This window comes from Castor canadensis, chromosome 5 (genome assembly GCF_047511655.1).
Source record: "Castor canadensis chromosome 5, mCasCan1.hap1v2, whole genome shotgun sequence".
Taxonomy (NCBI): Eukaryota; Metazoa; Chordata; class Mammalia; order Rodentia; family Castoridae; genus Castor; species Castor canadensis.
Window position 1 is genome coordinate 112,222,945 of NC_133390.1, and position 27,852 is coordinate 112,250,796.

Sequence of the window (27,852 nt, forward strand, 5' to 3'; positions counted from 1 at the left end):
CAAAGTGCTCAATAAATTAAATAAAAATTCATTTGAAAGTCTTTCCAGTAGACTGAATCAATTGAAGACAAAAATAACAGGGCTATTTAAGACAAGGTAGATCCATATAGAACATGAAGATGAACATAAGGAAAAACCTAAATAAGTACAATTAGAATATGCAAGATCTCTTGGATACCATTGAAAGACCATCCATACGAATCATGGGCATAGAAGAAAGAGAAAAGATTCAAACTAGAGAAAAGAAAACATAATCAATAAAATAATAGCATAAAATTTCCCAAATCTTGAGAAAGAGATGACCACCCAGGTATAGGAGGCTTTTAGTACCCCAAACATACCAGATCAGAATAAAACCTCCTCATGTCCTATTACAGTTCAAATATTGAGTATACAGAACAAGGAAAGAATATTGAAAGCTGCAACAGAGAAATGCCAAGACACCAATAAAGGCAAATCCATCAGAATAGCAGCATTATTTCTTAAAAGAAACTTTAAAATGAAGGAAGGCATGGAATGATGTAATTCAAGCCTTGAAGGAAGATAACTGCCATCCCAGATTACTGTATCTGAAAGCTAGCCTTCAAAACTAAAAGAGAAATAAAAACCTTCCATGATAAGCAAAAACTAAAGCAATTCACAAACATTTGACCAGCACTGTAAAATGATATGTAAAGGAATCCTAGAAACAAAAAAGAAAGATAAATGCAGCCATGAAAATATGAGAAAAATAAACCTTACTAGACAAATAGATAAGTAAACAAAGAATAAGGAAGAATCAAGCACTACAAAACAAATAAAATACTGGGAATTACTACATACCTTTTAATAATAATTTTAGTGGTCTCAGTTTTCCAACTAAAAGACACAGGTTGGAAGAATGGATTAAAAAAACAAGACCCAACCATTTTTTGCATTATAATTTACCTCACTGTCAAAGACAAATATAGACTGAGAAGAAAGGATGGTGAAAGATTTTCTAAGCAAATGGAGCCCCAAAGCAAACAAATCTTTGCCAGCTATTCATTGGATGAAGGATTAGTATCCAGATTATACAACGAGCTCACAAAGAACAATCTAATTAATAAATGGCAAATGAGTTAACAGATAGTTCACAACAGAATTACAAATGGACCATGAACACCTGAAGAAATCCTTAGCTATAAAGGCAAAGCAAATGAAAATAACACTGAGTTTCCATTTTACCCCAGCTGGAATGCCAAGAAAACAATGTCAATAAATGCTGGGGAAGATCTAGGGGAAAAGGAGCCCTTAAGCATAGACATAAATTGAAAAACATAAGTTGAAAAAAGTTGTTTTTCATGACATCAGTCTAAAATTAAGAATACATTGAGGGAAGATGACGAGTCTTAGGACTCGTCAGTGGGACCAACTGATGTTGCACATGGTGATCCATAGCACTGCTTACTAGTGTGTTCAGCCCCTGCATGGCACACATGTAGTAGGATTTTAATTTCCTGCCATTTTTAAGTGAAATGTGGCCTTGTGACTAACAAAGCCCAGTTATATAGGGATATCACTTATAGGAAGAAACTCAAAAGATGGCATGCCATCTGCCATCTTCTCTTTACTGGTCTGCTATAGCAATGGGCAATGTCCCCAGAAGTGACTGCTCTGTCACCTTGGGTCTCAAGGTAAGGACAACAGAGCGAGCCCCCAGTTGACAAGTGAAAACAATGCAGAGTGAGTGAGAAATGACCTCTGTTCTGGCCACTGCTGAGATTGGGGTCTGTCTGTTCCTGCAGCAGAAGCTGAACTACTCTCACTGACAGAAGGTCAGTCAGGAGAGTTGACTTCACTGCCAGGCTGGCTGATAGCAGTTATGGAGGGAGGTCCTGGAACACTCAATGTGGCAATGTCCTCTTGTAATTTGCTCTGAATTTCAAAGTGCTTGGTTCTCCTTTGACCCCTTGGGAGGGAAGATTGCTTATCTTTTGCAATTGTTATTGTATTTATTTTTGAGACAGTAGAGTGGTGTGAAGAAGAAAAAAAGCTGCAAATGGGAATTGGGAGGTAGAGGTCATTCAACTGGACTACTGGCTCTGCCATTCAGTGACTGTGTGACTTTTGAACATTTCTTTAATATCTTGGGGGTTTTGGTTTCCTTGCCTGTAGCATAGGAAACTTGACTAGCCCAGAGCTAGCAATCTAGTGTCCTACCATGAACTGCACATAGCCCTAAGATAGGTTTGGTTGGGATCACACAGGAGTGGGTTCCTCCTGCCACTTTTCATTAAACCATGACAAAATAAACATTTATTTGTTGATATTAAAATCCAAGAACATTCACAGCTTGCTTACTTTCTTTTCTCCATACATTCATTTAACAGACATATTTTGAGGGCTTAATGTGTACCACACCTTCTTATGCACTAGTGTCACACTTACAAATAGAAGAAGTACATGCCCTCTTGGAGTTAATATTATAGAGGATCCCAACTTTATTTGAATATTTGGGAGTCTGTAACCTGAGGTCTGTATTTCAAAAGTAGTACTTCTGAGAAGCTGAGGAGCCACTGATAACTTGACATTGGGCACAGGGTACCCGCCTCTTCAGGCTCACCGAGGCCCAGGACTGGCACTCCCTTTTTCTGCCTGGGCCCTGTGGGCATCCCAGTTTGTGATGCTTGTACTTGGTGACCTCTCAGACCTTCACCTCTAAGAGTCATGATTCTAAAAGTACACGCAACATCAAAGGAGAACTGAGTGTTTTCAAGTGTGTTACAGAAAAGTGTGAGCTATGGATATATGCAAAAGAGGGAGTAGCTTCTACCCTCTCATTCTTTTAGCTTCACTATCTCTCACTTGACCAAACTATTCCAGAAAGAAAGAAATATACTCAGTACACTCCCTGCCTCCTTTGCTTCCTTCCCATTCCCTTTCTTTGTGTAGCTACTCTCTTAGCAGTCTTTATGTTCTGGAGATGCAGATTAGTTTTGTAAGTAACCAGGGGGTCTATATCTGAACTATCTTAAATATTTAACATCCTGTCTAGAATTTTAGTTGAACCATTGGATGGAAATTAGCGTATAACTTTAATGAGATTCTGGAAGGTCCTGTTTGCACTGCAATGTTATTTACTACCTCTATCCTTGTTCTCCTTCACAGTGAATCCAAAAAGGCATGTGGGTGCAGAGGAATGGTTCTGTGTTTCAGCTCCAGTGGAACTACTTTGTGAGAAACATGTGGGCTGGTAGGCATTAAGAAATTTATTACAAGGTTATTGTAAGTCATCTGTTTTATGACTGCTCTTTTCACTTCTTTCTCTTCCTGATCTTTTGCTCTCTTTTTTTTTCTCTGTCCCTTAGGTGGAACTGTAGGTGAGTCATCTTTTTGAGTCATTCCCTTAAAAAGCAGCAGGGTTAAAGGCATTGAGATACGGAAGAAGGAAGACAGAACAGAAAGCTATTACCACATGTATTAATGGACAGATACACACACACTTACACCCACGGTGCACACATGGAATTCCATTACTCAAGTGAAAGACAATTAAAGGTTGTTTTTCTCTGTAAATTTTTTTCATCTTAAGGTTGAGATAATAAGCCAAGTTTCTGCCAGAGCAAAATTTTATAACCAAGCTTTTTAAATGCTTGAAAATAGCATAACATAGTGGAAACCAAGACACAATCTTAATTACATATCCGCAGACACAATGTTAAAATGTGCACATAAATGTTCCTCTTTAATCCTAAGAACTAGTCCTGTAGATGTCTAGAATTATACTTCTAACATCTGACATACCTATCCCAACTCTGAGCAGAATTATTATTCTAGGTTCCAGGTCAAAGTAGGTTCATTTTAGTCAAGGTTCTAAAATACCAACCCGAAGCTGGAAAAAACCACCCAAACTTGATGAAAATAATAGTAAAAAAATCATTTCAATAACATACATGTTGAGACATGCTATGTCCTGGACCCCATGATTGTCATTTCCCTGCCTTGCCTCATGTAGTGCTCATGACCACCACCCTGTGACGTAATCCTTGCTGGGTACTCTGCATTTCCTCCTGCAGATCTGTGCCCTGGGCACTCACTTACATGGACTTCATTTTTGGGGTCCCCTGCTCTTTGGCTTCAGCTAGTTTCTCAGAGTATTATGAGAATGAAGCCTGGGTAATACTTAGTCTACCAACTCTGTCTCTTTGGGGCCATGGGGTGGTATATTTCTCTGTCAACCAATGTCCTGGCAGGAGCGCTCTCCAATAGTTCACTCTATTTAGCCCACACTCTATTTAGAGGCTGTAATTGCTCCCCTCTTCATCCCTGCATGTGTGGTGCAACCTTGCTACCCCCAGGGGACCTGTCCAAGATTGCACAGTTAGCAAATGCTAGAGTCAATATTTGAACTGAGATCTCACCTCAGCCAAGGTCTTAACCAATATGGCATATGGTTTGTAATGGAATCTCCATTGTGTTGGCTTTCTGCAGAGGATCTGGGCTTGTGGCCTAGGAAAAGGGCTAGCTTTTCTTTACCACTGCTTGGCTGGAAAATGTTGATTTTCCAAAGCTACATGGCTTCTCTAGGCCTTGGTTTCATCATCTATGAATTGGGGAAAATTAAGGTTGTTGCATTCAGTGCTCACAATTCTTATAGAATAAAAATGAGATAATAAATGTGAAATAACCCTACAGAGATATGAATGCTGTGTTAACAATAATGTTTAAAATAACGTAACTTATTTTTCTTTGGATTATGCTATTTGTAACTGTATTGAGATGTAGAGCTCTGTATCTATGTATGTGTATGTACATATATGCATTTACAAACACGCACATGTGGAGTGGAGTGCATTATTCACTATGTAAGTTAAAATGCCATTGTTGTTCTATAATGCAAATCCTTGTTAGGGTAGTCAACATTACATGTTAAGCTCCCACATACATATTTGAGCATTTTTACAAGTAAGGGAACTTGATCACTGTTGAAATTTTCTGTGTAACAAGACGACATACCATAGCTTTAGAGAACAAGGTAAATACTACATGAAGATGTATTTTGTAAACTATATGAAACTATATAGTTTTGTAAACTATATGAACATTTTGTGCACATTGGGTTCATTTATGCTGCAGTTGACCTGTAATAGTTGTGGTTGAGATAAAAATAAAAAAGAAGCTCCTGTACAGGATACTGAGAAGATGAGTTCCATTCTTTTCCGTGAGTTGGAGTATGAATGGATACTTGTTAATATTCTGGACACAGGTTACCAGAATGAGAACTGGAGCAAGATGCTCCCTGTGAGGAGGTGGGTTCACAGAGAACCTCTAAGATTTGGTTATTGTCACATCATCAGGTAGAAGCAAAACCAGAGCCCCCAAGTGTACTCTGCTCCTCAACCCACTCTGCTCACAGATCTGTTGATGGTGAACCCCTCACCCACTGACAAGGCTGGCTGGACACAGCATCAGGCTGGAAGAGCATGAACTTACACAGTACCATGGAGGGACCTCACTTCCTCTGGCCATCATTCTGACTCACTCTCTGATGTTGAAAATATCATTTAATTATTCAACAACTCAATTTTCCTATTGACAAATCATGTACTAGCTTTCTGCATTTTGCTCACAAGATTCTAGATGTTTTAGAGACCCTCAAAAATATTAGCACAGGACAGTGAAGGGAAATTAATTATTTGTACCTTGAGATGGAGTCACCTATGTACCTGCCACATGTACTTAATTAATAACCAGCTTTTAATAGGACAACAGACGTTTGGCATTTAGTGTCTTTGATGTGCAAGATCTGCCTTGGGACCTTGCAGGGCACTAGTCCTTGGTTATTCTGTCAATACTGCTTCCTCCTTTGGCACATATTGGGGCAGTAAGTAGAATGGTGAGGAGGTTAGCCCTAGAGCCAGGCAGTTTGGGTGACTTTGGGCATTTTTCCTTCCTGAGCCTCAGTTTACTTGCCTATAAAATGCAGACAACTGTGCCTACCTCACAGGTATAGACATTGACATACTTGGTAATTATGCCTAGCAGAAAATAAGTGGCAAATTAGTTAAAGAACTGAGAGAGAGGACCCTCTAATCAGCTGGAAAAGGAAGGTTGTGTGGGGAACGGGGTTCTGAAGTTAACAGGGCAGCTGCTGATATGTTTCCTTCCTTGAGAGAAATTTTCACATCCCATGGGGAGAGGGCCAAATGAGGAGTCTACTTACACCCTCTGAGCTTGCAATAATCTATTTTCTTAGGGACTCAAATGCACACAGAACTAGTCTCACTATTATGAGATGTGTGACATTTCTACAATTGGCTTTCGTACACACACACTTTGGGGAAATTGTATTCATTTTTAGCATATTTGAAGTCTCCTTTCTGGTACTCCAAACAGTTACCTTTTCATGCTATTGAAAAGCCTCTGGAAACTGGCCTCCTTCAATGTAAAGATGTACCCTTATTTTCTGTTTAATAAAACAAGTTTAATATCCACATGTCCCACCAGAGATGATTTTGTATATGAATGTGGTCCCAATACCTGTCACCTACTTTGCTCAGAGATGGTGTCCACCCTGCCAGCCGTCACAGGAAATCAATGTAATACTGTCACTGAGCTCTACCCACTAATCGCATTAGGTTCCCATAGTTACTAATGCACTTCAAGAGGATCGGGAAGTGTAGAGCAGTTTAAAATTATAGATAACAGCAGACATGCAAGTAGCATAACAGAACATGTGGCAAGGGTGCTGCTCCAGTGTTGATAGCTGCCCGTGTGAGGACATGGAGCCTTGGCTTTGAATGGAAAACTGTCAACAGGCTGCACAGCCTTGAGCTCCACCTTCAACCCAGTGAGCCCTTTAAATGTTTGCAAAGAAGGGATCCAAGTGGACAAATGCACTATTTATAAGTCAATAAATGAGGCTAAGGAAAGATGTAGGAGGAACAATCACTGTCCTGTGGCTGTCTCCCTTAGACCCACACCTGGGATTGGAATAACATCCTGAAGGGCGCCTTTGCCTCTTCTCTCTCCCACAGGCCAGCCAATTTCCTAGTCACCCTTCCTGTCACATCAGTGCTGAAGGGTATGTGATAACTCCCACCATCTCTCTGGTGGAGCAAAGTCCTCATCTGGGAGTGTGGACACCTGGGGTCCCGCCTGCTGCATGTGCCCAGCTTGTCACGCTTCCTTCACCTTTGCTCCAGCCACACTGTCCTCTCACCACCCCAAAGGGCTCACCTTTCTCCTCACTTTCCTCATCCACTGCCTATGCTTAAATAGTAGGACTCACGCCCATCCCCTCCTTGAAGCTTCTTGATGACTGGTGAGAACCAAGCTCTCCCTTTCCTATTTCCCACAACACATATGCTTGCCTTAACTTTCTGGAGTGTAAATATTAATTTGTTTTACTTTTCCTACTCATTGCTTTTAACTCCTTCTTCCAACTAGTGCCTTCCCTCTTTTCCACTGAGCGAGAGCTTCCATTGGGGCTATGTTGGCTCAAGTCCGTAGCTTTTCAACCACTTCTTAAACACTTTTGAAGGCTCAGCCCTGTTCTTTTTATGATGTCAACCATAATTGAGTTCACATCTTTCCTTTGTTTCCATCTCTGGCCCTGTCTTAGTCCAGATGTTATTTGCACAGAAGAGTGAGGAAGAAGGACATCTTCTTACTCTTAGATGCTATCCCTCTTTTCCTTGTACCTGTTTTCTGGTGTTGGTCCAGAAGATCAATGGAAAAAGGGAGACATCTTCTGCTCTGCTTGTGGAAAGCTCCAGTCTTCTCCATGTCTGGGTCCTATCTGCTGCTTTGATTTATTTTCTTGTTGCTGGGGGGACAGTTCTCAAAAGATGGGGTTCTTTATGAGACAAGCTTACTGACTTACTGTGAGCATTTTACCAGCTCCTTTGAGTCATGCTGCCCTGCATCACTCAGAATTCTGTAGTCCACAGTCTCATCTCTTTGAGCTTAGAGTTCAAGGTCTACCAGCCCAACCGGGATCCTGCTTTCCTACCAATTTATACTTCACACCCTTGCCCCATATCACACCTGCTATCTACCTCCTCACTCTTCTTCTCCTCATCCCACACCTGCCAGTGGCTTCAAAACTATCAAGATGACATTCTGTCACCATCTTTGACTTTGAAAGTGGTGGGTGATTTCAGAAGTTTATAAGTGATTCTCTTGGGGTCTCCCTCTTGGCTTTGGGGTGCAGAGAAAAATACCCCATTCCCTTGTATGAGGTTAGCAAGGGACGAAGAACAATGCACTACTCCAGAAGGGTCCCTCTCATTCTCCCCACACTTGGCCTTCTGTTTCAACTTGGGGTGAGTGGATCATGGCCACAGTGCTAGGACTGATTATGCTGAAGTCCCATTACTCAGCAAGCCCTCTGCTCCTGCATTTTCTGCCTTGTGTCACTTGAAAATCAGGTTGCTCACAAAGATGGCAACAGTACTGGACACTGTTAAGTTTCTTGCCATTCCTCCTTTTGTAAGTATAGGCAAGCTACCCCCTCTTTCTTTGATTTTCTCAGAAGGACTGGATGAGTTGTGAGTAATGGTCTGTAATGTTCATTTAATATGTCAGAATTTTATTAAACAATCCTTATATTTTCGTACACTGTCCTCAACTCACGTAAGTAGACCTTTCCATGGTGCTGTGCACACAGCAGGTAGGAACCAGATTTGTTAACTTGAGTAAAGCATGAGGAACAACGCACGGTGGCAATCCTCAGTGACTATCACTGCCATATAAGAGGGTGGAGACCTCTGTGGTAAAGAGAGCTGCAGCCTCGCTTAGTTGAATGAGCTGTGTCTGCATGCTACCCAATTCTGTTCACCAAAGGCTCAAACAGTCCAGACTTAAAATTCACATCTCCAGTACCAGGGAAATAAAATTTCTGTATGATTCAGTGTTTTCATTTTACTTTAAAAATCTGATTTACTGTTTACAACTCAGTCTAGTGCCAGATAAAATTATTTAGCTCAAGGGAAAAGTAAATTTCTAATAAATGTCTTGTTTAAATGTTTGGTAGCTGGTTTTGAAATTGGCAATGTGAACTGCTTTTCTCTTTAGAAGGAAAAATAAGTAATGGAACCTCAAATAAAAGAGGAAAATAACAGTAACTGAAATTGTGAAAGGTAATGCTAATAAATTCTCAGTATTTGTGCATGCCAATTTTTGTTTTGATTCCATATATCTTAAATTCTAATGCTCTATGAATTAAAAACTTCACCATGCACTTAATAATAGCTGTTAAGAACACAGAGATATGATCACAAAAAAATCCTTAGGCGTTGACTGTAGGATGCGTTCCAAAATTAAGTTGATAAAATTAAAATGTCAACATGTTGAAACCAGTGCTATGCTAAGCCATTTATTTCATTCTCTCAGCAAGTTGGAATGTAGACCCTCCCAACATCCATATTTTACTGATGAAAAGCTTTTCTGGCGTCAACGAGTATAAGTGGCAGCTCTGGATTGAAGCTCAACGCTCCAACTACTGCAGGGAACAAACCCAGACTAGAAGCTCCGTATGTAAGATTACAATTGGTATGAAAACTATGACAATAGTTTGATGTGTCCTCTGACTCCTGGTGCACTGTGGTTGGGATAATGCACAGGAATAATGCTGTCAGTCAGAGGCCTCCCATTTTCACATCGGACTTTCCTTGACCCAGAAGTGAATTGAGACGCTGAGTTCTCCTTCCTCAGAGCTGAGGTAACACACCAGTGCAATCTCAGAACCTTAATTTTGTCTTTACAGTTGGTTCTGCATCCGAACTCAACTTCAGTTTTGATAAAATTCTCCCATGTTTCAACCCTAAGTGGAGACATCATTTGATCTCTTGGGAAAAAGTGCACTGGTCATAAGAGCTTTTTAATTGGGTAAGTAACTTTTCTTGTTGGGGAGGTGGGACAAGAACAAACATGGAGAAAAATTTCGAATTTTAAAAGCTCCCTATTTTCATAACTGTACTTTCTGTTCTAAATTCAAATCAGCATAGTCTCTGTGCGGCTAAGTCTGGAGGTCCATGTCTCTCTGTAGAATGAAACATAGGCCATCATATTTTGTTTGGCTGTTTCCCTATCTTGAAATCTTATTTCTGTTCTCCTTTTCCATCTTCAAAATTAAAGTGAAGTAGGAGTTGCAAGCAGCATACATCATGCTAACATTTGTTCATGAATTATATTAATTTCAACTCAGGGACCCCGTCCTGCAGAGCTGACAGGAAATTTAACTTTCAGACAATATTGGTTCCTTCCACCATGATGCTGCTGGGGTTTGTCTAAGGTTCTTAGTCTGCTCCCACGAGCCAAGGAACAGGAATTCTGTCCATGGTTACCACATCATGAGAGATCATTTCCCCATCCATGGTCATCTGTCCATGATAACACAGTGATAGCCCTTGTCCCAAACCCTATGGTCCTCAACTCTGCTGCTTTCAAGCCACACAGGGAGCATCACAGATTTTGGGTAGAGATTGGTAACTTGGAATCCAGACTCTCAACTACCCTAGAGCCACTCCCTTTGATACTCCAGTATGTGTGCTTAGTGTTCCAGGCAGCAAGGCTTGTGGGGCCCACAAACTCCCAACCAACCCCTGTCCACACAATCTCAATGTAATTAGAGAAATGTTTTTTCTCACAAAGCCGAGTGTCTCAAATGGGCTTGGTGTTTAGCAATAAAAATCACACTTTTTGAAAGTAAGAGAGCCTAAACTACTTGCTTGAGTGTAGAAAAGTGGTGAAGGGAGGCAGGAAGAGACCCCATACATTGATAATCTTCAAGTGGTCTTGCCACAGGAGACCAAGGGCAACCCAACCAGAAGATCCCTTTCCTACTCATGTACTTCAGAATATAGTGCAGCTTTCTGTGGACTGGAGTGAGTGGACCTGGAGCTGGGAGTCTCAAGTGGCCTCACTAACTGTGAGGGTTTCAGTCCCTCAGGCTGCTGCAGCCCTGAGTGAAGCCCAGAGTGACTGCATATGACACACAGAGCAGCCTCAGTCAGCTCCATTGGTACATCAGGTTCTGATCAACCCCAAATCCAAATCATTGAAGGTGACTTTTAGAAATTGTTATACCATTTTTGCTAATTGGTAAACACAAATCTATAAAGACTATTTAACAAGATACATAATGCCCCCAAAGTAGAGTTTGCAAGCAGATATTCTATGTGACTTCTTTGATGTATTCCCTATTTCAGATTTATAAACCACCTTTCTTTCATTGTCTCCTCTTTATAAAGGACCAAATGGTACCTAGGGAGTCACCATCCTACACACCTATTCTCAGCAGAAGAACCACACAAAGACCTAACAGTTCCTGCACAATAGAACTCTGTACACTGCACCATTGCCTCCTTTAGAACAATAGTGAAACGCCAGCACAAGTTTCTTGAGGACATATGCACTCTCTAGTGTCTAAATAGCAGGACAAGTATAACAAGCATCCTTAATTCATGTTTCTACTCTGTTCCTTTCTCTTATAATTTAATTTCCTTTCTGGAACAAGGTTTGGATAAGTAGAGATAACAGGAATTCTGTACAACTCTTAGTTTCTAGTCATTACGGAGAATAATTTGGGAGTTAACAAGGACAGGCCATGCTCTTCAGTAGCCAAGGTCAAAAGCAAAGGAAAACAGAACCATCACAAATGTGAGGAGGGCAAGTCTGGTAGAGAATTCAGCCTGCACTGGAAGCAAGAGGGTTCTGTCATAATACAGTCCCACAGAAGCCATCCAAGTTTATGACTGTGGGATCTTTCATCCATCCAACACAGCTTTGTTGATCACTTACAACCTACCTGATGATTGTGCTCAGACTGGCAATGATTAAAACAGAAAAATTCAGAAAAAAGCTAAAATTCAGCACCTATTGCAAAGATATCATATGCTCAAAGAATCTCATTTTTCTTGTCCCCCTTTTCCCATTCAATGATGGTATTGATACTAATGACAATGATAATGGATAAAGATTGAGACTTTACACCTATTGTTCCATGCAATCTTTAATACAATCTTGACCTGCTAAAAAGGATCACCTGGTCCACCTTACAGGTATTGCTAAAGACAAAGCTGGTAAACAGATGCTATGGTACCGTTAACCATGCTCCCACCTACTCACTCACCCCTCCTTCCCACAGATGTGGGTGCACCTTTAGCACATGTGCACACGCATATACACACTCAATGATGAACTAAATATACATGATATATACTTCCCAAAAGGTCTTATCTAGCCTATGTCACCTCCATAGGCTAGATATAAATGTGTCTACTAACATCTGAAGATAACACTTGTTCCTCTTGAAAAACGGATTTCTCATACTTTAAACTGTCAAAACAAAAACTCACAGTGGTCACTGACTTTCCCTCAGCCTGTGGGTTCTGGGATCAGTCTTGAGCTTTTCAGTCAAGTTCTTTGCACCACCATGCTGCTCTAGACCTGCATTTCTGGGTAAACTAATGATGGAGACACCAAGTGCCCAGACCATTCCAACCTCACTGGAATGGACCAACCATTCTTCATGTCAACAAGGGAAAATAAACCTAGCCCAGAAATGTCATTTGCCAGAGTTAGGTCTTTTTTTTTTTTTTTTAACTGAGTTACTATTGACGTAAACATATGCTGGTCACGATGAAAGGCAGTAAGCTAGAAAGTGCCTGAACTTAGAATTGAACCAAAGTTTAATGTTTTGGGCTACACAATAAGTTGTTTGGTTGTTTTTTTGCCTCTGCTGCCATAACTACCTCCTTTGAGAGTTTTTCTCAAGGATGAAGATAATACTAATGAATCTCTTTCAGTCCCTTGGTTTAAATGTTTACACGAGAAAATAAGAATCAAGTAAAATTTTATTGACAGAGTTATTCAGATACTCCAGAAATTAACATTTGTCTTTTCTCAAACCATGCACCAAAGGCATTTCTATCTCAAAGAAATGATAGACCAGGTTGATATCCTTAGCAGGAATAACCAGCAAGAAAACTATAAGCTAACATTTTGTGAATGTCTCTATTTCTGAAAGTAATTGTTAAAGTAAGGCCAAATACTTCAATCTGTGTAAAAGCACTGGCTTCCTGCTATGAAATGAAATTGCAGAACACTTATTAAACTCATCACATTTGCTGTCCTAGGGGCCACCAATGACCTGCAATCAGTCAGAGTTCATCACTGGAGCTTCGACCTATCTATTTTTTTTTCCTACTGTCAACAATGCTGTCACTGTTGTATTTGCATTAGGCCCAAGTTAAAAAGTTTAGTTTTGGTTAGAATACAGATTCTTTGGCAATAAGTTGGAAAACAGGAAGGATAGGTCTTACATTTCCACTTCCTCCTCTCAAGGCCTTATGAGAAGTGAATATACTTTTTTCTTTATTAATGTATATATTCTTTTATTTCTTTTAAAAATATATTATTTGTACAAAGAGATTTCATTGTAATATTGAGCACATGCACATAATGTATTTTAATCAAATTCACCCTGTTTATATTACTCTTTCTAGCCTTCATTCCTTCTGCCCCTCATTTTCAATAGCTTGTGTGGATTTCATGATGTTATTTTCATATATACATGTAATGTACTCCTATAGTAGTCAGCTGTCATCACTCTCTCCTTTACCTCTTCCTCCATCCACTGGTTCCCCCACAAATACTCTACTTTTAACAATCATTTCATATTATAAAAAAAATTAAGTCTAGTTTCTGATTATGAACCAAAACATATCATGTTTGACTATCTGAACTTCACTTATCTCGCTTAACATGATGATCTCCAGTTCCAGCCATTTTCTTGCACATGACATAATTTCGTTCTTATCTATGATTGGATAATACCCTACATATATTTCATGTACAAAGGGGTTCATTATGATGTTTCCATACATGCATAAAATGTACCCCATTCAAATCTATCTCCTCTAACTGTCCTCTTATCTATATGGAGATAATGCTGCGAAGTTATCTAGTCCTGTGAGGTGTTCTGTACCAATGCTGGCCCATTCCTATTTTACTTCTTTCACTGTTACTTTCTAATCCATGCTTTGCATCCTAGCTCTATGGTCATAGCACAGTTGGCAATCAGCAAGTTCCCAAAGGGGTCATTTCTCATTTCCCTCTTCCTCAAGCATTGCAGCTCTTACAGCCTCAGGAAATATTATTTATAGACTAAAGGTTGAATTTGAACTCTTGATTCCCTCATTTCTGAATCCCTAGTAGACTCTATTTCCTCACTCATTTTTATTGTAGTCTCTAATATTTCTTATCTTATCCCAAAAAAGATACAATCTGGTACTTTTTGTTCACATGGCAAGAGAGAGCATATAGATTTAAATAGTTTGGCACCATCAGGGTACTCTTCGAAGTCCAATAGTCTAGGTAGAAGAGCAGTGGGTCTTTGGAAGGTGATGGAAAGAACTGAGAGCAACCACCTTTCTTGGTGAGTGAATGAGACAGAGCTTCACAGAAGGAAATTGCATCAGATTGAGACATTTGAACATTTGTGTCAGAACATGTAGAAATTTTATTAAAGGGAATAAAAGTTGCTTTGTGATTAAAATAACCTAATAGCTTCAAGTGAATAATATTTAATAGAAAGGTTCAGAAGAAGTTTCACATCCCTGCAAGAAACCCCTTCTTCCCTCCTCCACAACACTGCTATGACAACACCAATGAAACAGGGACAGAGTGGGTTTTACAGAAGGGTGAAGTTCTGTTGTATGATGTGCACGGAGCCTCACAGATTCATGGCATCAGGAAGAACGATGAGCTTTTACCTTCCTAAGACCCTGATTGCTCGGAATGAGTTCTATGCCCATGTTCACTGCTTACTGTCATGAAATTTGGAGGCAGATATGTTCTTTGAGCTATGGGTGTTTCAATTACACCTTACTACAGCTTGATCTTTATGGGTGTCCATTCATTTTTCTATTAAATCCTCAAATCCTAGTGAGGGGATAAATGGAGCAGGGTGGATTCAGGCAAAAGATGGCATTATAGTAATTGCCAAGGCCAAAAGTGTTAAAACTTCATCACACTGGAGCCACACAATGTAAACAGTAGCTTTAATTTTTTGATTAAAAACCCAAGCTATATACAAAGGAAACTCCAGCATCCTGCATTTTCAGCAATACCATTATTCCTTTTTTTGTCTTGCCTCATCTGAGCAAGTCTTAAATTCTAGAGAAGTGGTGGAGAAGTAGTGTTTAATACCTGGGATCCCTTTTACTCTCTTTTGTCTCGTATAACATATGTGCATAGTGTGTGGCAGGTCTATAATGGTCCATGAAAGAGTTATATATCCTAAGCTCTGAAACCTGTGAGTATTACCTTCTGTGGTAAGGGGAACTTTGTAGATGTAATTAAGTGACAGATCGTGACATGAGGAATTTTCCTGGATTACCCAGGTGGGCCTGCTGTTATCACAGCAGTCCTTAAAAGAGGGAAGAAGAGAATCAAAGTGAGACAAAGGAGATGTGAAGACAGAACTGGAAGATGGAGCGGTGTGCTTGGACAATAGAGGAAGGATCCACAAGTCAAGGAAAGCAGGTGGCCTCTAGAAGCTGGAAAGGACAAGGAAATGGAATTCTACCCCAAACCTACAGGCGAAGCCACAGTCCTGCTGTCACTTTGATTTTAGACTTGTGACATCTGAAGTTGTGAAAGAAAAAAAAACGGTGCTGTTTTAAAGCACTGATTTTGTAGTAATTTGTTACAGCAGCAATAGGAAATGAATATGGTATGAAATTTTTAGTTTTGCTTCTTAAGTGTCCCAGCTGTTTGCCTCCTTAAATCATGTCTTGCTCTGAAACAGGACCAGAGAAGTCTTTCTGAAACTAGAGGAAATATTTCGCAGAATTTAGGGTCTCCAGCAAATGTCCACTTACTTTTCTGATTAAGGAGATGTCTCAAGTTTTTATGAAGTAGGATCCAAGCTTCCTGGTTTCCAGAAGATTGCTTCAAGAGAAATTATGATTGAGGTAAAGTGAAGGTTTAAATTCCTTTCTTAGAAATGAAATAGAGGGCATTATTGAGTGAGACAGGTTGTGGTAGACCGTGACTTTCCTAACTCCCTCTTTTGATTTGGGTCTTTTAGTAGTTTATTTTCTCTTCATTAAAACTGAACAAATACATTTTCCAGCAAGATGATAACCCTCTGGAGCCAGACTGCTAACATTTCTCTGAACATTCCAGTTTTTAAGTAAATGAAAGACAACAGAATGCACAGGAACTTTTGCACACAGAGGTGGGAAATGGAGTAGTGTGTCAAAAATGTCTTTTCTCATCAAACGCCTCAGAGGAACCCTTTGCTTGTTCTTGAGTTGAGAGAAAATTAGTATTTTATTAAAGCCATTTTATTTTTGAGATTGGTTTTTATTTTTGATTAATTAACTTTGGGGGTTGTACTACAGTTTGAAATCTTGGCCTCCTGCTTGCTAGGCAAGTATTCTACCACTTGATCCACACACCTAAACCTTTCTGCTTTAGGCCATTTTCAGGTAGGATCTGGTCTTTTTTGCCCAGGCCAGCCAGGCCTGCTGTCCTCCTATATCTGGACCAAGGAACATGCTACTGTGCCCAGCTTTATTGGTTGAGATGGGGATCTCACTAACTTTTTGCTTCCTGAGCAGCTTGGATTGCAGGCATGAGCCCCATGCCTGGGTATGGTTGACTTTTATAATGAATTTATTGTGGTCTCAGGACAAAGACGCTGAAAACAAAAACATAGTAATATAAAAACTTAGTTTCAAGTAGAAGTAATTTCAAAGAAATGGAGGAGAGGCTACTTATTAGTATGTGTTCCTCAGGAGAAAAGCTTGCTTTTCTTGTGTAAGAGCTCTGCTACGCCCAGTGGGCCTTCTACCCACAGTTGAGCCCCTATCAGTGTATGCTCCTGGAAGATGTTAATTACCACTACAGAAAACTTTACTGCTTAATAATACTAGTCATACAGAGCTGTCTTTATGTTTTCACGTGTGTAGGTTAAAAAATGTTCTCCATAAGAATGCACTGAAAAGCAAAATAATTATATCACGAATTGTTAGTTTTCCTATCTGGATACTCAACTACTTATATATCAGTTTGAGCTATCTATCTATCATCTATCTGTCTATCTATCTCTCATCCATCTATCTAGATCAGAATTTGACCTTGGGACGTGTATCAAATTTAACCTTCTTAGTTCTTTAACCCAAGAGACTTCAGTGGTCACCATTACAACCTTATAGTGGATGGTCTCATGAAACTTGGCGTGTGTCATAGCACAGTCACTCCCACTACTCTAATAAATAGGATTGAATGTTTTTGAAGGTTGCACAACAATTTTTCAAAGATTGGATAAAATGTTAAAAAAAATTTCTGCTTAAACAATAAGCATGTCCAGGGAAAGAAAACACAGGCCGAGAGCATGTTTCTGTTATTAGGCAACCTTGTTCAGTACTGAAAAGTCCAAATCTTTATTTAGAAATACATCCAGCACTGGATGACTTAAAGAGAAGGTAATCATCATAGGAAGAGTTTAAATGAGAGACATAATCACAATTTTTTGACATAATCAAAAAAATTAAATCTAAGAGGAAAGGAAAGGACTAGAACCATTGTGGAAATCAGGAAGCTGAGTTGTAGTAATGATTTTCAAGTGCGGAAGCCTCATAAGGCAGGAAATTACGGCTAGCTCATTTTCCTCTCAATGGAGAACAGGCTAAGAAGCTTCCAACCCAGATTGAAAGGGCTTTTGTGTAGTGGTGAAATGTTTTGACTCTTGCATGGTTCATCAATGGAACAGTCAGTCCAGTCTGAGCAGGTGGGAGGATCAGAACAGAAAGGAAAAACCAAAACCTCTCCCCAGTTATCAGCAAAAGGCTTGAGAGCTTTGCATGCTTCCCATGTGCTTCCTTTGCTTCATTGCTGGTCCTTGTTTTCTTGCCCCTAAGTCATATATCTTCCTTTTCTTCACTTTGAATCCAGACAATAGGCAAGAATTCTAAAACCCCTCCCTCACCTATTGCTTCCTTGGAGGACTTAGAAGCTTAATGGATGATTCTGATTTCTTAGAGAGAAGAGGCCACTTTTTTTATGACTCTCATGAAAGGAGATTATATAACATTTCTTTAGAGCCCTTTATAAGTAGTGCTGCATGGTGCAAATTGGAAAAGCAGGACAGATTCTTATGAGGGCTGGACCAGATGGCCTGTGCAAGTGCTCTCAGGGTCCTCCCTAGCTGTGGATTCCAAGAAAAAAAAAATCACTTCTGGGCTTCTGTTTTGGTTTCCAATCTTGGAAATTGAAAATCAACCTGCAATAAGGATATTTAAATGTATTTTGACTCTGACTTTTAGGAGCAAGATTTTCAAAGTAATCACTGAAAACATGGAGGACAATCCAGTCCCTGGACCCAGATGAGCATTTCTTACCTATTGACACAGTACAGTCTGCTCACCTGTGTCCATGAGTTTGCAGACCTCTGTCTAAGATACTAAGTAACACTAAGTCTATTAACATTTGGAAGTTAATTTGTGTCTGGCTTCAGAATGTGTGCCAGTAAAGAGCTGCCTGCACTTTGGGATCCCAATAGCTCCTTCCAGAGACAGAAAAAGCTAGTTTGGCTCTCTCATCATACAGCAGAGCTCTGCTTCTTCTTGAGATAAAAGCTCGAGTGGGAAACTGAGCACATGTAGAGAAGGACATTGGCCTTTCTAGAAGTCTTCATGCCCCGTGCTCCTTTCCTCTATTAAAAAATGGGGTGTGACCAAGAAAAGGAAAAGCTAAAGGAGCCTAAGGAACCTTGTCCTTGGAGTCAGGACACCTGAGTTTGGTCTTGACTCTGTCCTCACCTTCCTGGGGAACTCTGACTTAGGAACTGGTCATAAGTGCTACTGTATAAAATAATGGGACTGCAATGTTGGCATCTGAAGTTCCCTCAGCAACATCCACTGCTAACTAATTTCTAGTGATCACACTATATTAATAATTCTCAGCATTGAAGTGAACATTTAAAAACAGTTCCATCTTAAATTCCTTGGCCCGAATATACGATTTCCTAATTCTGAAAAGAATTAAAAATTCCTGAGAAAAATGTTTCTTAAACTTACAATATGACTAAATTGTAACATCTAGTATCTTTTATTATATCTAATTTCTTTTTGTTTGAATGTCCTTGCATAAGTTTCTTAAAGGAAACTTGTGAACGAATGCTTGTGAATTCAATTCTTCTCATAGGGGGTTTCTCGCTTAGTGAGAATTTTGAAGAATAGTCAAGGAAATCAAGAGTCCTATATTTTGATCAGACTGTCTAGATGCAAATCTGATGCTATTCAGGCATGGATATACTAAGGAAAGACTATGAATATGATGAAATGAGTTTGAAAATTCAAAATTGAAATTTCAGAATGTGATTTTCCTTTTGAATGCTATAGGATTTTTTTTCTTCTCTCAGAACACTTCTCAAATTACCATAAAATGTTTGCAAAAATTTTTTAAATTTCCAAAATGAGGACATTTCTAAAGAGGGTCAGTGAGAGGTCTTGGGATGAAGGATTCCACAAGTAGCATCCAAGTTACAGACTGCAGCTGGGAAATGAGGTGTTTCTGGAAAGTCTTTGCATCAATTCCTCCACATGTACATGTACCCAGACCTGGACCATAGCACACACACATACACTTCTAGAACCAAGGAGCTGGAACAACATTTGCCTAAGAACTTCCAGGAGTCTCCCTCCACTCCTACCATTTTCTCACCATCCCATGGATGCCAGACTTCTGACTGGTGCCTTATAGAAGTGGGATAAACTCTGTGAGATTGACTCAGCAACTCATTTTAGGAAGGATCGTCCACCTCCCCATTCTCACCATTTCACTTTCAGGCAGAGAGGAAAGCCCACGCCCATGGAAATGACAGTGGCATTCTTTACCAACATTAAAAAAAGAGTAAAATTTGGCATTTAAAATAACCAAGCTGCTCTCCTCTCTGGAATAAAATCAAGTATTTCTATTTGAAACATAGCCACAGAGCTGGCTCTTCTCTTCCTCCCACTTTTTCCTACATAGAGACTTGCGTGTGTGTGTGCATGTGCTCTCTCTCTCTTTCTCTCTCTCTCTCTCTCTCTCTCTCTCTCTCTCTCTCTCTCACACACACACACACACACACACACACACAGTGCTTTTACATAATCAGTTGACAAATTGATCTTTCCCTTGAATTGCTTTGATTCAAAATCTGCCCACCATTCGTGGGAGGCACAGAATGGTGATGTGACGTATGCTTTAGATGCATGGCACAGCAGAGGCCTCTGGGATCACATCTGAGTCTTGGCCATTTATTCTTGGTTTTCTACAGGAAAATCAAAAATGCTATGACATTCAGCATCCATTCTCTTTTTGCAAATCTATAACTTAGATTTGGGGGGATCAACTGCCAAATTAATCCTGGGTCAGTCAGACTTTATAATCAGACACCCTGGTCAAAATCCCTACAGGCTCCTCCCATGGCTGATGTTCACCTTATGTTTTTGTTTTTGTTCATTTTTGTGTGTGTGGTGGTACTGGAGTTTGAACTCAGGACCTTATGCTTGCTAAGCAGGCACTCTAGCACTTAAACCACTCATTCAGCCCAGTATTCACCTTATATCTCAATGTCTTATCCCTGCCTGTTATGGCTACAAGATTCTCTCTCCCCATTTTCCTGCACAAAGTCTCTGAGGGATGAAAGGCATTTCCAAAAGATTATATACTGTATGATTCCATTTATATAATGTGCTTGAAAAAAGCAGAGAGACGGCTCACAGATTGGTGCCTAACAAATGTTAGGGATTGGGGAGGAGGGAGTAGATGTAGCTTTAAAGGAATAGCATGAGGGAGTCTTCATTGTGGTGTTGGTTACACAGTTGTACGCGTGTGATAAAACTGTATAGACATATAAGCACAAACAAAATGAAAACGAGTAACTCATGAAATCAGAATAAATTCTTGGTACCAAAAACAAGTTTAGAACAGAAGGAGAGAGCTTATCAGTGCAAATGTATCTATTTTGAAATGACAAAAGCTCTGAGACCATGTCAAAATCTAGTATCTGGATCATTCTAAAAAGTGATCTGAAAGCAAAACAAAAAAGCCCAATCAAAGGAGCAAGCAAAATCAAGCAAATAAACAAATTTGGCTTAGCTTTTGTTCTGAACATTTGTTCTTTTAGGGATAACAAGTTCAGGGATATAGCTATATTTGTTGTTTGTAGATCTATCCTGTAAGCTTGCAGCGTTTCCATCAAACTAACAAGGTATGAGGGCCCCTGAGACAAAACATGTTCAAAGCTAAAACAAAGAAACCCTCAAGCATTAACAAAGCACAACTATAGAAACTCCAGGATGCAGGACAGCCTGGCGTTACTATATACAGCATAGTCCTCAGGATGAATATTAGGTGGAACCTTGTTCCCTTGGGTTAGCAGTAATATTTGAATGGCAGAATGTCCTAGTGGATTTTTTTTTTTTTGCATCTTCAGACTTGAAGTAATAGCTAATTTTATACAAAATAAATAACACAGTTTTGGTGAGAATTTAGTAGTGGCTTTGAGCATTTCTTTGCAGAATTCAGATATACACGTGTAAATTGTTTAAAGTCCCAATTACATGAGTTCTTGATTAATGGATGGTAATCACAGGCTATGATAAGAGTAGGACTTAAAGATCATAAGGCATTATATAAGTAGAAGCATTCTACTTATTTATTGGGATTTGAGTAGGTCCTCAACTTGCACCTTACCTCAGGACTGGACTTCAAAGAAGTCCCTGGGGTAGCAAATGAATGATAGATAAGGGCACAATTACTCACAGCCCAAGATATATTCATTCGTCCTGGAACTAAATAAAGCAGAGTTGGTAGACTCAAAATAGATAAACTACATTGGCCCAGGCATGACTATCACCCCTGACATGTAGCCTTCATAAGACTGTTTCACAATGGAAAATTCTGTTATCTCTTTTGTTTGTTTCTTAATGTTTTGTTTCCCAAAGCTGAATGTAAGCCCCAAGCCTTGCCTGGTCTTACACCTTGAGTACCCAGTTCCAGAAGGGCTCCTGCTATAGAGTAGCTGCTCAATAAGAATTTATTGAATAATTTAGTATCTCTTCACTCAATAAAACTGCTATATGATGATTTTTGACAGGTAGACACTCAAATTCTGAAGAAAGCTATTAACCCTCTCTTCAGAAAAATGCACAATAAGACAATATTCTTAAGGGCTTAGAGATCCCCCAGAAGCTCTACCTATGGAAACCATCTTCAAGGATGAGCATATTATTATGATCCCTATTACCCACTAACTTACCCTCCTAGTTCCTGTATGAATTCTCCAGTTTGTTTACTCAAGCTCATACCCATCTTATTCCATGGTACTGTTTTTGATTTTCTGCTCTTGGTTATCATTAACCAAGATTCATGTTACATTTTAGGTACAACAATGCAAACAAGGATGATAGATAAATCATAGATGAAGTATTTCTATCATTTTTATGACATATGTGGTAGTCTCCTTCTCTTCCAACCTAAGGAAGCTTGGCTTGTATTTGGACTATCTCATAATCTATTTCACAAAGGTGAGTACAACTTGAAAGAGAAGACTAAGTCACATTCACAGACACACAAACCAGGTGACTGTCTTAGATGGAGTGGTTCAGAAGAAGAGGGGAGTGGAGAGGAGGCATCTTGTTTAGTCACCAGAAACACCAAAGTACACTGAAGACCCCAGATGGTTAGTTCTTTGTCACAGAAGAGCTGTCCTTTGTTACCAGTAATAAAGATACTCAAGTGAATGTTGCTCACACTCTGAGGTTTGATCTGAGTTGAACTGTGTGACAGAAAAAACATAATGGAAATCTTCCAACTTGGAACTTCTGTCACACAGAACTAAGAGTGTTACTTTTAATTTTTCTCAATTTACAGAAGGAAAGTTTACAGTACTGTCAAATGCTGGAGGCCACAATTCCAACCACATTCTGTGATCTGCCTTAACTCTGAGTGCCCGGTTCCTGGGGAACCTGCCCAGGAAGGCAGCGGCTCCTCTCCATCCACCAGCTGAACAGCACACAGAGCAGCGCCCGCCTTGTCACAGGGCTGAGGTTGGGTGCATGCCACAGCAGCAGCACAAAGGTACCAATGCCCAGGAGACTGCAGTCTATTCAGACACCTGTCATGTGGGGTCTCTCTGTCTGTCATGTGTATATTCGGGAGCGCCAAGGTGCCCACACTGCTAACATGTCAATGAGGTTGATTAAAGTCAGGCTACTTGTATTTCTACTATTGTCAAAGAACTTTAGCTCTGGTTTGGTTTATCCCATTCAAAGGCTTTCTTTCTCAATGGCTCAAAAATACATCAAAACGACAGTGCTTGGCGTGTTTACAATGAGACACTTTCCTATAACTCTGCAAAGAAACTTTTCTCCAGGACAATGTTTAGAGAAAGAGATTTAAGTGCTTATTTCAGAAATCCCACATGGGAAACACTTTTAAGTGTGCATTATTTAACTGTATTGAGTTCATCTTATTCTAAAACTTGTCTCTTAACAAAGTAATGAAATGTAAATAATTAACAAAGTCATATCTGCAAACTGGACTAAACTAAGGCTTTGGAAAAAGTATCAGTAGCTCCTCTCCTCCATATCTACAAACACTTTCAGAAACCAGAAGTAAAGTGGTTTTAAAGAAAAAAGTCAAGAAGGGTTGGGCCAAAGCTAATATAACCAGGAGGCAGGAATCACATAATTGAATAATGAAAGTTTTTGCTTATCAAATTTAAGTGATTCTCTATGAAAGAGCATCAGCTGTTATCCAGGAAGATTTCTGCATATGGAAAACAACAGAAAGGAAGAGGCAGCTCAATAGTCTATGAGAAAATTAGTAGCTGAGAAACTGAGAAACTGACTTCTCTCCATATTTCACAATGTCTACATTTTATTTCAAGTAGTTTAGATTTAAGTATGGCAGTGCTCAATCTAATTACATTGTAGATGTTTCTTCTTGCAATAAAACTTTCTTAAAAGCTTCATAGCATTTTTTACCCTGGTCTTCAAAAGATACACAAGAATGCAGTACTAGAGAAGCTGTTTCTGATGATACAAGCACACAAACTAGTCTGCTCCATAAATCAGGACAAGGGCTTTTGCTCCTGAAAAACTAACTGGATCTAAGCGTCAAGTCCAGCACTTGTGTGATTTTTTTTTCCCTGCACACTAGAATTTATACAGATCCTAAGTGTTCATAACACTTAGAATATGGATTCATAACAAAATGGGCCACATTTTAAAACTTGTACACCCAGAGACAAAAACAGCTTGGGCTCTGCCATCCTTCTAGGGAGCTGCTTTAGAAATACCCAAGAATTCTAAGTTAAGCAGCCCAGGATGAATAAGTCACTTTGCAAACCCTCTGCACCTGTAGGGAAAGTGAGTGACATCCATACCTATATTTCATGCCAGTCTGCTTCGCGGTGGACTCTTTGAGAGAAATGTGGTGCTGAGGGGTGAAGGTTCCCAGGCTGCGAGCGATGATAGCTACAGTGCGGAATTTGGCCCGGGCTGCGTTCACCACATTGGGGGCGGTGGAGCTCTGCTTGCTCAGAAGTCGGTCCTCGCCATTCCGACTCTTCAGATTGTGCTCTGTGCAAGCGATGGAGACTTGCATTGCTTCCCCTCTCGGAACCCAGGACACGGGCAGTCACGGAGCCTTGCAGTTGGGGGTCTGTTCCTCTTGGAACCCCTTCTTGCTCCCCTTCCCGGGGATGCTTCAGAGGCGTCCTGGCGCTGACTTCAGAGGCGGCCAAGCGGCAGGAGTGGCTGCAGTGCAGGACAGAGTCCTGGGGACCCAGCGAAGTGAACAGGCAATCGCGAAGTTGTCACCGCAGCTGGGCGCGGCTCGGGCCCCAGATCTCGGTGGCTGGGCAGGGATCTCGGCTGATTGATTAAACGGCTCAATGCACGCGGTGGGCGCTGCTGCAGAAGCCCAGTGCCCAGCGCTCCTGGTGACCGCAAGCAGCCCTGCCCGAGCCGTGCGCCGCGCGAATGCGGGCTGCTCCTGGCGCGGGCTCCAGTCACGCAGGCGACCGCAGGACGCGCCGCCAGCGCCTCGGACCGCAGGCGGGATGCTCTGCTCAGGGGCCGCAAGGAGCCCCGAAGCCACTCAGGCCAGCCGCCCCGCGCAGACTGGTCCCCTGCGGCACTCGCTGTCGCTCCCTCCCGCCTCTCCCAGGACCTGGAGGCTCCTCAAGACCCCTCCCCACTCATTCTCGGGCGAAAGCCGGGGCTGCGGAGCCCGCACCCACTCTGCTTTGCAGCCGCATGGAGGAGCAGGAGGCCCCGTGAGCGGCTCCTTGCCTCTGCGAGCGCTGAGAAAGAAGGCCAGGAGCGCCTCGCACACACTTGCTGGAGCAGAGTCCCGCGAGGGCTTCATGCGGGGTCTGCCCGGACTCGGAGCAAACCTGCAGCACAGCAGTTGCACCTGGGGGGAGGCAGACTGGGGGCGCTTGTGCTGTGAGCTTGCCAAGGGTGAACACGTGAATACCGTGTGACTGGCTGGCTGAAACGCAGCCTGAAATCCCTGCGATTGGCCTTGGCAGGTCCATTTCCCCTCTGCGCTATTTCTTAAGCAGGTGAGTTTGAAGTTTCCTGAAAAGACACAGTGAAGACTTTTTGCTGTCAAGCCTGCTAATTTACTGCAAAATCTGTTCTGAATACCAGATTAGGAACTCAAAGGGGTCCAAATTCCTCAGCACTAGCAAGGGGAACTGCCCTAGGTGAGCAAAGAGCCCTTCCTTATTGCCACCCCAGCAAGGTCCAGGAGAGTGGCAGGAACCACATACACTGCCTGCTGATGGTTGTCTGGGGCTAAATGGCGAGGACAAGCACTGTCCCGGGTTCAGGGACAGGCAGCAAGGCATGCCTATGAAGGACTTGGCCCACATGAAGCAGGTGCACTGACTGGGTCTCTATGCAAAGCCCAGTAAATATGGCTGGAACAAGGTAGGCACACATTGACTGATAATTCACCTCTTTATTTGAAATGTGTGTAAGCCAACACTTGTCACAAATTTACTTACAATAAAACCATGACTTCTGCAAAATCAGCTGTCTAGTCTTAGCTCTCAACAGGAACTACTGTCAAGCAAAAGAACAGCATTTAAATCCACACTTGTGAACACCATCTCTGTATAGGAGGATAGAGATGAACTTGGAGGATAGATGAAGCTCTGTCCCCTTGTCCAGGACCAGGCAATCTGGTTGACATTGACAGAGCATTTTGCTTAAGGGGCCTAAGTAACAGTGTTGGAAAGCTCATTCTGACCTGTCCAAATGAGAGCTGCAAAAGCCAAGCACACCAGGACTGAGCAGGATGGGATTACAGGAGCCTCAGTTCCCTGCCCTTTTACTGACTCCCTGCTAGTTCCCTGACTCAGCTTGTCACTAGGCCACCAAGATAGTGAGACAGTGCCTGGACCTGGAGGAATTCATGTGGGCCCAGCTCTAGAAGGGCACAGGCTGCCCTGCTAGAAGGGTGAGGCTTTGTCTAAGGCAGGAGGAATGGGTCTGATTTGATTAGCAGAAGCAGAGGGAGGCAGTCATCCTAGACGTGGGCAGGTTTGGAAAGAACACACCCTCTTGCTCTGTCTATTGATTAAAAAAACTTTAAAAGTGAGTCTGATCACTTCTTGCCAATTAAGTTAAGTTGTAGGAATGAAATTTCCAAGTGCAATAAGTGCCTGAGTTGAAATCTGTTGCAGACATGAATCTTAATATTTTATAACCTATGGATGAAATCTAAACTGCATTACAGAATCACATGCTATATCCTCTACACCCTCCCACTCTTTACATTAAAGATAAATGTGTTGACTAATGTTGGATGAATGGGAAGTCACTGTGGGATGAGTGAGGCTGGGACAAAGGGGCAAATAAAGTGAAGATAACCTTCTTTGTGCCCTCAGCTCGATGGAGGAATCCCAGAAGCCTATCTTTATTTCCAGGAGTAAAGAGCAGGGGGCAGAGAGGAAGCCCACCATGGGAACCTTTATTCTTGCACACTAAGCTGCTCATCAGAGATGATCCATGTGAATGGGAAATGGAGTCAAAATGAAAAAAGGAAGAAGTGGAAAGAAACAGCCAGCCCAGAAGGGAAAAAATAAAGCTGCTTGGGAGGCAAGGAGTGAGGTGATAGACATGCTGCCAGAGGGTCAGGAGGCAGGGCTTCAGCCTGGCCACAGGCTGAGGGGAGGAGATGAGGGGCAACTAAGGTGCAGCTGAGAGTGCTGCCTGTTCTACAGGAGGACAGAGACCTATGAAGGGAGGGGAGGTCTGGACACTGTTAACTAGGTGGCCTTCAGTTTTGCTAAAGAACTGGCAGAGCAGTGTCTGAAAGCATCTCCAAGGCCAGAACAGCAAAGCAGTTATTAGAATAAACCTGCAAGGCAGGGCTTTTGTCCCTACAGGACCACAGAGAGCCTGGTACATAGCAGGTTCTCATTCTGTATAAAATTGAAATGGGCAGATGAGGAAACAAAGGAAGAAAGAAGCAGGGAGAAAGGAAGGCAGGTGGATGGGAAGATGCCATATTCTTGGCTAACTTAATTCCTTAGGAACCAAAAGCAGAAAAAATCCTAGTTTGAGCACAGTCTGCTCACTTAAAAGGAGTGAAAAATTGTCTCCTATTCCTGCAGCACCTCCTGTGTGCAGAGCAGTGTCCCAGTCTTCAGGACACACCTCAGATGTAATCAGACTGGAGGCAGAGGATGCTCACTGTGTAAGTTTCCTTTTTGCTGCTCCCAGTGCACCTTTTCAGAAATCATGCCACATATGCATTCTGACAGGCAGTTTGGTGGCCTCCCTCAGATGTCCTCACCCTTCCCAG

General features: G+C 41.3%; 1 protein-coding gene across 4 annotated transcripts in view; it reads right to left on the reverse strand.

Annotated features, from left to right (window-relative positions):
- Positions 1 to 27,852, reverse strand: part of Kcnab1 (potassium voltage-gated channel subfamily A regulatory beta subunit 1) — a 388,256-nt gene that overhangs the window by 222,785 nt on the left and 137,619 nt on the right. Inside the window, exon 1 of one of the 4 annotated variants that reach the window (XM_074073926.1) lies at positions 24,416 to 24,636. The exons of 2 other annotated variants lie outside the window; for them this stretch is intronic. In XM_074073926.1, coding sequence (XP_073930027.1) covers positions 24,416 to 24,636 — 221 coding nt within the window. Of the gene's footprint in view, positions 1 to 24,415; positions 24,637 to 27,852 lie in introns of those variants that run through there. One more of the 4 variants, XM_074073927.1, reaches the window with a different exon arrangement.